Below are 12,070 nucleotides of genomic sequence, written 5' to 3' on the forward strand. Positions count from 1 at the left end.
CCCGGCCCTTGACGAATGTGATTTGCGGATTAATTGCACAGCTTAACCATCATAGAGTGAAAGTTTATCATTTGCATGTGTTTTTAAGTCCTGTCAGTTTAACAGGGCAGAGAGAGAGAGAGCGAGAGAGAGAGAGCGTGAGAGACAGAGAGAGAGCGAGAGCGAGAGCGCACGGGAGCGAGAGAGAGAGAGAGAGCGAACACGCAGCGTGCAAGAGAGAGAGAGAGAGACAGAGTGAGCGAGCAAGCCCTCAACGTCTTTAAACAACAAGAGCGCTGTCTTGCTCTCTCTCCCTCGCACATATTAATCAATTGACACGATGGTGTCGATGTTTAAATCATTTAAAATGATAATGTAAGTGTGCTCACCCCATTTTTGTTTTTAAGAAAAAATTAGATTAGATTTCATATCGCAATATATATCGCAGAAAAATAAAATATTGCAATGTCATTTTTTCACAATATCGTGCAGCCCTAATAGTTATCATTCAGATGCGATTGAATTGCGCCCAGTGATGGTGTTGTTTGTTTGCATGTGCAGCGCCTGCTCAGACTTAAGTGTGGGTCTTTGGTGAATGAGAGTGTTTTGCTGTGAGATAGCATGTGCAAAAGTGGCACAGCTGCTGTTTAGTGAATAGTCTCGGCTGTGTTGTAATACATAAGGACATAAAACATTCATCTAGGTTCAGAATGGCTTTGTGTTGGTTTACAAACAAATCATTCCTATGAGAATATGCTAGTGAATATGTCAGTTTGTAATGTTTACAGATATTGCTGTTCTTTCCTGCTTTCCTAAAATCTAATTGTAACTCACCTGATCAGACTTGAAAAATTATTTAATCAAGGTCAAATAGTCTTCAGATTAGGGCATAATTTGTCTTTGATGTGCTTTAATATCATTGGATTTTTTTAACATGTTTAATAATTGGTTCACAGCCCTTTAAATACAAGGTTTTGGCTAATAAAGCAGAATGCTGAGTAAACGAATGCTCAGTTGAGTGAAGATGAGCCCTTAAATAGCCGCTAAAGCTGATGCATGTGTACTGATACAGAGACAAGTGATGTAAGCAGGCGAGCCCTACAAATCTTATTTACTGTGGGGACAGTCTCCATTCAGGCACGGCGGTAAGTCTTTAGAGCAGATTAATGTGGTTTGTGAGTCTCTTTCCAAACAACTTTTGGCAGATGAGCCAGCCTTCAAAGTTCCCTAGTTGTTCTGAAATAAATACTAGCTGAGTTTGGTTTTCATATGCTGAGTATTAAAAGGGAAAAGACTATATAACTGTCTTTATAACTGGACATGGTGAAGTGCAGGTGGAGGGGTTTGCAGCGTGTTTATGTTTGCAGGCCTGATCTGTGTTTACTGAATATTTTGGTTGAGAGGCTTCAGATTCTAAAGAGCATCTGATTGGACAGAAAATAAGCTAGGGTCTGACCTTTAATTCAAAACATACGCATGATTTTATGACATCAATTACTGCTTTATTTAATCAGAAACGCAGTCTAAATATTATTTAAATATTATAAGAAGTAGGGCAACAGCGCGGCTGATTCCGATATTGGTCCGATAATATCATGCATTTCTATTTTTTATCAAGTTGAAATAATTTTCTCCCTTTTTTCCATATTCAATATTCATATTCACATTTAAAATTATGTATGATAAATATTAATTTAATTAATATGAATTGTCCTGCATATGTTTTTACTGTATTTAAGTTGGTGAAAGACCATAGTCTTAGTACCCAGAGTGGCCAGAACTTGCAATTTGTGTGTTTTTCTTTGTTTGTTTGTTTGTTTGGCCATTTTAAAGTGCAAAATTGCACTTTACCATTTTATAATGTTCACATTCTATGCATCCCAATTAATGATCCCCAACTAAAACAAAAGGACATATGAAAAAGGTTCACTACAGAGGGAAAAAAAATAATAATAAATAAATAAGTACCACCTCCAGGGTATGTGTTTCATTAAAGCAGGTAATGAATTTTTTTTTACAGTGTTCCCCTTGCCTCTGATGTTATACTTTTTCAAGTTTTAAAAAGAAGGTTCAATCCTTAAACCACACTGATATAGAAGGGGGTTGTGGGGAGGTGCAAGACAACAATATTCGGTGCCAAGCAAGCAATGATGCAAAGGCCACAACACTACCTTCTTTATGGTTCAGAGGGTGATGCCAAAAAATGAAACCAAAAAAATGGCAGTAAGAGGACAGATGTCTAATTTGATTTTAGGAACACTGGAGACAATTTCAAAGAAAAAGTTTAAAAAATTATGTGCAAACATATGGTGTTTTTCTTCTTTTGAGAAGCAATCTAGATATTCATGGCTTGAAACAGATGGAAAATTGTCAGTTCTAGAGGTAAAAACATAAATTTTCAGTTCTATGGCTTTTTGCCCTTCAGGTCTCTGTGCAAGTCAACTATGAATTAGTAGAACTATTTGACTAGTGAGTGCAACCCTAGTACAGCACACACTGTACAATAACTTCATGATCTCACATCTTTAAAGCACCTGTCACTTCTCAAACTTTCCAGTGTGTATTAAGATTTGCTGGCTACAATCTTCTAGATTCTGCAGGCTTTTTAGGTCAAAAATGGATGGAAATAATAGATATCTTTCTTGCTTCAGGGTGTCACTCACTACCCATAATGGCTCTGTCTCTTGTGATGTGGGGAGTCTGAGCTCTTGTGAATAGCAGGAGTAAGATCACAGTATCAGTAGTGCCGCTGTTTTATATTCTATATTAACCCAAAGCTTCCCACTGCATGTTTTGATCATAAATCTGGATAGCAGATGTAGATCTGGTGCTATTTTTACTTTACTGACTTACAGTACCACACATAACTTGTTGCTAATTTCCCTTTTTTTGTCAAATGCTTGATTTTGATTTATTTGATTTTGTTTAATTATAATTTAAAGTCAGTGACATAAAATGGTCTTAAAATAACAATAATAATATTATTTATTTCTGGGGAAGTCTATTGCCCAACAAAAAGTAGTTGTCCTGATATGATTAAGCAGATGTGTGGTGTTATGTAGGAAAAAATATATTGAAACAGCACCTCACAGATCAGGAATGTAGTTGTGGTCCTCAGTTTGTGTGGGATGGGTAATATAAAGCATTATAAATGGGGTCATACTCCCTCATGTCCTGTTGCGAAGCCTGAGGCGTCATATAGCTTCGTTCTACTTTCTCTGAATGGCTTCAATCAGTAATGAGTACCAGCATTTCCAATTAGCAGCTTATTAGTAGGCCAGCAAGAAACAAAGGTACACCTGCAGTTCTTTGTGTTTTACGCTGACACTGTTGTTTTGAGTGTTATTTGAATATTGAACAGCTCATCATCATATTATTAATAAATGGGTATTGATCAGCACTAATGTCATGCAGCAGCATTGATGAATGTACTTCCGCTCTGGTTCTTTAAGTGCTGGTCCCAGTGAATCCACTGAAGAAAGGTCAGCATAATCTTCCTATTCAAGTATGCATTTGTCAGAATACTACATTGAGAAGGGGGTGATTTTATTTTAATAATTGATTTTAATGGTTTATATTTTGAAATGAATAATTGCAATTGATTGCATCCCTGATAGTTCTGTACTCCTCAACCTACTTGGCCCGTCTATCTAATTGCGTATTGTTTCCTACAGTAGTGATGGTATGAGAGCTTTGAACACTGACGATGTCTCATTTCAGTTTCATTTCAGTCTTGGCACATGAATGAAAGCAGGCTGCACTGTGTTTAGACTGGAGAAGATCCAGAGCAGACAGTACAGTGAGATCAAACTTTAAATACTGTTTCCTTTTGACCGGATGACTAGACCAGAATATGTCCATGAGCCCTATAATACACCCGGCACAATGCGATGCAAGGCGCAGCACAAGTGTGTTTGCTAGTTTGAGTCCGGCGCCGTTCGCATTTTCCCGTCCAGCGCCACGTCGTTTAATTAGCAAATGCATTTGCACTCATTTGTGTGCCCAAAAGAGGTGTGCATCTAAAAAAGAGGTGTGTTCAGGCGCATTGCTGGCGCATTGCTATTTTAAGTAACTGAAAATAGACTGCGCAATAGACCAACTCAAACCTGGTCTAAAGTTTGGCTCAATGTTTTTTCTTTCTTATTTAAAGTGCCTGTTAGTAAAGGATTGTCCGCAACGCATGTACACGCTGCTTATTAAACAGGGATGCACAGCAGTACACAGATATGCCAAATATTACAATTTAAAGGATTGCAATGCATAAGAATTTTTTGTAGGCTAATTATACATATATATACATAAATGCCTACAGGTCATTATGGATAGTCATCGCATGTATCAGAATTAGGCTATCTATTTGCGTTTCATCTCGGAGACGTGTTCTGTCTTTGTGCTTGCCAAATTCGGCTGTGTAAATAGCAAATCCATCATGGCACGAGCGCAACTGGCTCTTAAAGGGAATGGAAGATGAGACTCTGATTGGTTTATTGCACGTTACGCCCAAAAAACACCCATTACTCATTAAGAGAATAGGGACAACCCGTTTAGACAATGCACCCCGGCACGGGGATTTCGTTTTAAGCTGATTCTTGAAGATGGCTAAAGACTCAGCTGCTCGGATTGAGTTGGGGAGGTCATTCAACCAGGAGGGAACATTTAATTTAAAAGTCCGTAAAAGTGACTTTGTGCTTCTTTTGACATAAGTCTGAAGTAATAAATTTAGGTAAATGGGTGCAGAGCCAGGGGTAGTTTTGTAGGCAAACATCAATGCCTTGAATTGTATTCGAGCAGCTATTGGTAGCCCAGTGTAAATTGATAAACAGAGGTGTGACATGTATTCTTTTCGGCTCATTAAAAATTAATCTTGCTGCCGCGTTCTGAATTAATTGTAAAGGTTTGATAGAGCTGGCTGTAAGACCTGCCAAGAGAGCATTGCAATAGTCCAGCCTGGACAGAACAAGAGCTTGAACAAGGAGTTGTGCAGCATGTTCAGAAAGAAAGGGCTTGATCTTCAAATCTGCAGGATCGGACAGTTTTAGCAATGTGGTCTGAGAAAGTCAGCTGATCATCAATCATAACTCCAAGGCTTCTAGCTGTTTTTGAAGGAGTTATGGTTGATGTGCCTAACTTGTGATGGTGAAATTGTGATGAAATGATGGGTTTGCTGAAATCACAAGAAGTTCTGTCTAGGCAAGGTTGAGTTGAAGGTGATGGTCCATCATCCAGCAAGAAATGTCTGTTAGAGAAGCTGAGGATGGAATGAGAGGTAGAGTTGAGTGTCATCAGCATAGCAGTGGTATGAAAAGCCATGTTTCTGAATGACAGAACCTAATGATGCCATGTAGACAGAGAAGAGAAGTGGTCCAAGAACTGAGCCCTGAGCCACCCCAGTAGTTAGATGTTGTGACTTGGACACCTCACATCTCCAAGATATTTTGAAGGACCTTTCTGATAGGTAAGACTCAAACCACCGAAGTGTGGTTCCTGAGACAATAAAGTTGAATCTAATCTAATCTAATCTAAATTATGTCTAATATTAGCTACTGGCTAATAAATTCTCAGATTTTAGATTCTCAATTCATCATCTGATTGGATGCACAGCGCACCTACCTGTACTTGATGTACCATAAACTATAGTGTGAAGGTGCACGACTCGCCGTCACTTTATCTCACACACACGCAAAGTGAGAGAGAGAGATAGAGAGAGAGTCTTTATCTTTTTTTCTATTAATTGGTGCAAACAGACTTCAATAGGAATCGTCCCAATTGCTTGTAAAAAAAAATGCAAATCAAAATTGGTTATGAAATATATGATCGGTGCATCCCTAGTTTTTCAACAGTACATAGGGTTTGTAATTTTTTTATTAATATTATACAGTCAAATTAATGTAAAAAAAAATTGGAGTTTGACACAATAACATCGCTGTTGCTCTGCTGTTTTAAAATATTCTACTCCCCTTTGGAGCTCAACTATTATGAAATATTGTATTAAAAAAATCTAACATATTAAAAAGACACCTAACAGTTGTTCAGCCAAATAAAAGAAAAACACCTTTTGGTTGTTTTGAGATTAACTCATCTGTCTAACAGTGGTGAGTGAATGTCATATTGCACATCTCTAGCAGGTGTGAGCACATTTACTTAAAACGATAGAGCAGTTTAAGCTGACAGTGGGAATTCACAGTTAGACTTGTCCAGCGGGGCTTTATAACGAATGCCTGGAATGCATGTTTAGGCACTGCTGGATCAGTACTTCAATTAAGGATCTTTTAACCGGAATGAAGCAGTCGATGGGAGCTAAGCCTTCCTGAGGCATCAGACTCATTGCACCAAGACTTCAAAGACAACTTCAATTTTGAGGGCATGTAAACACTCATTTGTCTGTTTTTGTAATAGTTGATGAGAGCCGAATGCGTGTGTTGGGTAAAACAAGGATTAGATTGAAGACATTGTTAGAGATGGGTGCCGCTCCGTGTGTCATTGAGCTGATGGGACTCAGGCTAATGTAATAAAGGCTCTGAGATTAGCAGATGCCAGCTGTATTTCTAGGGCTGCATAGCATTCTGTAAATGCCTGGATATGCAGTAATGGAAGGTCATAAACCTCTGTTTGTTTTGTTCAGCTGGTGTGCAATTTAATTAATATACAGGCAGTTTATGCTGTTATATTCTGTCTATTAAACTGTTCAATCAAAAATGAAAGTTCTGTCATTTAGTCGCTCTCAAGTTAGGCTGGGCAAAACCGTATATTAACAACAAGATAATTCTGATGAAATATAGTAATAATATTAAAAGTTTTGTTTTTGAGCAAACCCTTTTCATTCCCTTTTTTCTGTGAATTTACAGCATGTTATTGCAGCATTGAGCATTGTAGCCCATTATAGATGTGTCTGTTGAGTGTGAACGCAGTCACAAATCAGAGGTGTTGAACCCAGTCAGAATCCACTCGGAACCACTCTAAATGCTGTTTTTCATTAAGTGCACATCACTGACTCTTCCACACCCTCATCAATCCTTTCATTATAAGCAACAAATGGGCCTTTTCCACTGCATGGTACAGCATGGTACGGCTCGGTACGGTTCACTTTTGGGGTGTTTTCCACTGGGTATAGTACCTGGTACTTTTTTTAGTACCTCCTCGGTTGAGGTTCAAAATGAAACATACCTTTACCAAAATGACAGTGTAAACTGTTGATCACGGATTGGCCAGAGAGAATCGTAACTACCTGCGTTACTGAACTTGCAACACAAACACAACAGAACCGCTAAGTATTTTTTAAGTATCTGTACTTTACTTGAGTTTTTATATTTTAGACAACTTTTACTCCACTTCATTTCCTAATTAAAATGTATACTTTTACTCCAATACATTTTCCCCGAGTATATTCATTACTTACTACAAAATAGTCAGAAGAACACAAGGAAAGCAGGTTTGACAAATCAGTGGTCTGGCGTTTGCAAGTTAGACTCCTAAAAAAACACACCTCTGCTTGAGTGCAAACAAGTACGTGCCGCACACAACTGCGGATGATTTCATTTTCCCCGTGTTGTTGTAATGATGTGAAGTCTGACATTATCAAGTAGGCTATATCACCAAATCACACACAGTGCATGCACATTAATATATTAGTCTATTAAAACTCAATATTCCAGGCATTCTAAATTGTAGAAAGCAAAAATTTATAAAATATTTGTATAATTTAATGTAGGCCTAGTTAACTTAATCTATATCACACACTGTTTTTTTTTGCAGATGCATGAACACATTTCATAATCATTTTATACAAGTTCAGTAAAACAATAAGTGACTTACATTTTAGACATAATATTGCTTGTTTTTGCTCAATTTTGCCAACGAAAATTGTTCCAAAGAATGATCACAGCACTGTTTTGGGTCTCTGATCAATGGACAGTGTTTGCTTATTGAATGAATCAGCTTTTTGAACGAATCGTTTGAATAAATTATTCAGTTTGATTCACTCATTAACACAAGTCAAGTCAACTCACCTTTATTTATATAGCGCTACAAAACACATTGTGTCAAAGCAACTGAACTAAATTCATTAGGAAAACAGTGTGTAAATAATGCAAAATGACAGTTAAAGGCAGTTCATCATTGAATTCAGTGATGTCATTTATGTTCAGTTTAAATGTGTCTGTGCAAAGTGTCTGTGCAATCATTTGCAATCAAGTCAATGATATCGCTGTAGATGAAGTGACCCCAACTAAGCAAGCCAGAGGCGACAGCGGCAAGGAACCGAAACTCCATCGGTGACAGAATGGAGAAAAAACCTTTGGAGAAACCAGGCTCAGTTGGGGGGCCAGTTCTCCTCTGACCAGACGAAACCAGTAGTTAAATTCCAGGCTGCAGCAAAGTCAGATTGTGCAGAAGAATCATCTGTTTCCTGTGGTATTGTCCTGGTGCTCCTCTGAGACAAGGTCTTTACAGGGGATCTGTATCTGGGGCTCTAGTTGTCCTGGTCTCCGCTGTCTTTCAGGGATGTAGAGGTCCTTTCTAGGTGCTGATCCACCATCTGGTCTGGATACGTACTGGATCCGGGTGACTGCAGTGACCCTCTGATCTGGATAGAGATTGGATCTGGTGGCCACGGTGACCTCGGAACAAGAGAGAAACAGACAAATATTAGCGTAGATGCCATTCTTCTAATGAGGTAGCAAGTACATAGGGTGTTATGGGAAGTGTTTCCGGTTCCGGTTTACCTAATTAATGCAGCCTAAAAATCCTTTAACGGATTTGGATATTAAAAGCATATTATTGTGTTATGTGTATGCCAGGTTAAAGAGATGGGTCTTTAATCTAGATTTAAACTGCAAGAGTGTGTCTGCCTCCCGAACAATGTTAGGTAGGTTATCCAGAGTTTAGGCGCCAAATAGAAAAAGGATCTGCCGCCTGCAGTTGATTTTGATATTCTAGGTTTTGAGAATGCAGCGGACGTGTAGGATTATTCAGGACTTTCAGGTACTTTATACACCACTGAATGTCGTGCCGTGCCATACTGAGTGAGCTGTGCTAAGCCGAGTCATACCACGCAGTGTAAAAGGGCCAAAAGTGTTCAACAAACTGTGTAAATAAGAGTAGGCAGTGTAGACCGCTTCACCGATTATAATAATGTTAGGTGTTTTCATAAGAGCACAGAGCTCATTGAGCACATTGAAGACGACTAATAAACCTACCACTTGCTGTGTTTCTTTGTTTTTGTTTTTTTTCTTTGTACTTCAAAAAACTTGCTTTGCAACTTTTTGTAAGGAACATTTTTTTAATGCAGTTTTTGTAGTATTCTTTAAATGAATTTTTAGTTTAATTTTTATATTTCATGTTTTTGTATTGGCGCATTGGAACCTTTAAATAGGATTTTAATGTTCTTGTTGTGTTCATTTTGTGAAAAAACTGTAACTGATTGAGTCATTAATTGATTACTTGATTGATAACAGGTAATTTTGCCATAAACTATTTGTATGTAGTTTGTAACAATTGCTATTTATGTTGAAAAAAAATCCCCCAAAATGTATTTTTAACTACCTCAACCGTACCCTTATATCCCTTCCAAACTCATTAAACTTTTGTACATCTTTAAAACAGTTATTCAAAATATTAAAATTGTCTGCCCTTCCTTTCACCAGAAATGTTGGAGCTTCAAAAAGTTAATAAAGACATTGTAAATGGATTCTGGAAATGGAAATGGAAATATTATTGCAATTTAAAATGACAGTTTTCTAAACTGCGATCTTCCTCCTTTTCCTCTAGAAGACAGCATTAAGGATCCTTCCCAGCGCTCCCAGCGCTCTTGATCATCCCAGCGCTCAGCGTGCTGGCTCCTCCCCCTCCAGGCGGCAGCGTGCGCTCTCAGCCGCCCCCGTGCACCCCGCGCTCGCCAGGCCTGCGTACCCGAGCCCATGCCCCCAGCTCCACGCGGCCCTCCAACGCCATGTGTGTCCCGCACACTATGGAGGCGGGCAAGCACAGCGCCAGCCAGGGGCAGGACAGCCGTGCAGGGGTCTCCCTGGAGCCGTTCATTCACCAGGTGGGCGGCCACACCAGCATGATGCGTTACGACGACCACACCGTCTGCAAACCGCTCATAAGCCGCGAGCAGCGCTTTTACGAGTCCCTGCCGCCAGAGATGAAGGAATTCACCCCCGAATACAAAGGTAAGATGGATGATCTGGATGCATTGCACTCTTTTTAAGGTGACTCGTGGTCTAAAAAAGATTCTGGTAATACATAACTTAATGTGTCAAGATGGTGGATTCATTCCAAAACCAGTGTTTTTTTTAAGATTTATTTTTGGCATTTATTAGTTTTATTTCAATAGGACAGTCAGTAGACAGGAAGCGAAGCAGGAGAGAGGAGGGATGGGATCTGAAAAAGGTCTGATGCACAACAACGCTATATGTCAAATTGGGACAGCTGGTGCAAAATTACGCTATATGTCGAACTTTGGACAACCGATGTGGAACGACACTATATGTCGAACCTGGGACGGCCGATGGGAAATGATGCAATATGTCTAACTTGGGATGACCGATGCACAACAACGCTATATGTTTAGCTTGTGTGACCTATGTGCAATGACGCTACAAGTCGAACTAGGGCCGACTGATGCACAATGATGCTGTATGTCAAGCTTGGGATGACCGATGCGCAACGATGGTCCGTCAAACAGTTCCGTCTTCTCATTTTTCGTTTTGTCATCCTTATGTTCATGTTGTGTATGTCATGAACAGCTCTATGACACAGCTCTGTTCTCACTTATTCATCATAATGCCTGTTTGTTATCAGATGGCAAGGTCTGTCTTCTGCACATAACTTAGTCTGAGACAGGATGTGAACTGTCATGGGAGACATTATCACGGTATAGTTGCTCTGATGTAGTGACACAAAACAGAGCCCTGAAGAGCAGGTGCTGTGAAGACAGATGTTATGACATCAGTGTCATGTCAGAGGAAAGCCAGAGTCCAGAGACTGATGGAAGCCAGCTGCTCCAGTGCTTCTTTCGAGATGTCCAGCTTCACAAGTCCTATCTCAGATCACATTTGGGCTGAAACGATTAGTCGACATTATCAACAACATCGACAATTAATTATTTTTAGAGATATTTTTGTTGTTGAACAGTCATTTGATCTCATATGTGACCCTGGACCTCAAAACCAGTCATAAGGGTCAATTAATTTGATGTAAATGTATATATCATCTGAAAGCTGAATAAATAAGCTTTCCATTGATGTATGTTAGGGATGGGATAAAATTTAGCTGAGATACAACTGCTATATGTTGAAAACTCGACGACCAATGCACAATGACTCATGTATGTCAAACTTGGGACAACCCATGGTTTGACCAGTGTGGCGCTGTAATTCAGATACTGTCTGGCAAACCAATAGTGTGGGAAATTTGTACAAATCTACAAACAAAAAATGCTGTCATATGTGAAGGCCCCGATATAATCTTGGCAAAGCCCTTTGTTGAAGCCCTGGAACGTCACCCACATTGTTTTTCTTCATATTCTTTACCCATATTCTTCATATTCTGTGTTGAAGGTTAAGTCAATGTTCCTGTGGCTCAAGTGGTTGAGCATTGTGTTAGCAGCGCAAGGTCGTGGGTTCAATCCCCAGGGAGCACATGTTAGCTAAAAACTGAAAACTGCCTGACTGCACTGTAAGTTGCTTTGGATAAAAGCGTCTGCTAAATGCATTAATTTGATTTAAGTCACAGCAGCTTTTTCCCATTATAGACGGTTTCATCTGGTGCACGCACCTGCCCCTAAGTAGGCAGCTGTGGCCTAATAGTTAGAGAGTTGGACTTGTAACCTGAAGGTCACAGGTTTGAGTCTCGGTGCTGGCAGGAGTTTGTGGTGGGGTTAATGAACAGCACTCTCTTCCCCCCTCAATACCCATGACTGAAGTACCTTGAGCAAGGCAGTAAACCCCCAGTTGCTCCCTGGGTGCTGGATATAGCTGCCCACGGCTTTGTGTGTGTGTTCACGGTGTGTTCACTTCTTACTGCTGTGTGTGTGCATGTGGATGGGTTAAATGCAGAGAACCAATTCCAAGTATGGTAAATGTCATGACTT

The 12,070-nt window shown here is 39.6% G+C and overlaps 1 protein-coding gene across 4 annotated transcripts in view; it reads left to right on the forward strand.

Moving 5' to 3' along the window:
• The window catches only part of ip6k1 (inositol hexakisphosphate kinase 1), a 39,797-nt gene that overhangs the window by 12,304 nt on the left and 15,423 nt on the right, over positions 1 to 12,070 (forward strand). For 2 of the 4 annotated variants that reach the window (XM_059569931.1, XM_059569932.1), the window contains exon 2: positions 9,745 to 10,148. In XM_059569931.1, the coding sequence (XP_059425914.1) occupies positions 9,926 to 10,148 (223 nt within the window). In that variant the 5' untranslated portion in view covers positions 9,745 to 9,925. The remainder of the gene's footprint in view (positions 1 to 9,744; positions 10,149 to 12,070) is intronic. The other 2 variants (XM_059569933.1, XM_059569934.1) reach the window with 2 other exon arrangements.

Source organism: Carassius carassius, chromosome 16 (assembly GCF_963082965.1).
Source record: "Carassius carassius chromosome 16, fCarCar2.1, whole genome shotgun sequence".
Lineage (NCBI taxonomy): Eukaryota > Metazoa > Chordata > Actinopteri > Cypriniformes > Cyprinidae > Carassius > Carassius carassius.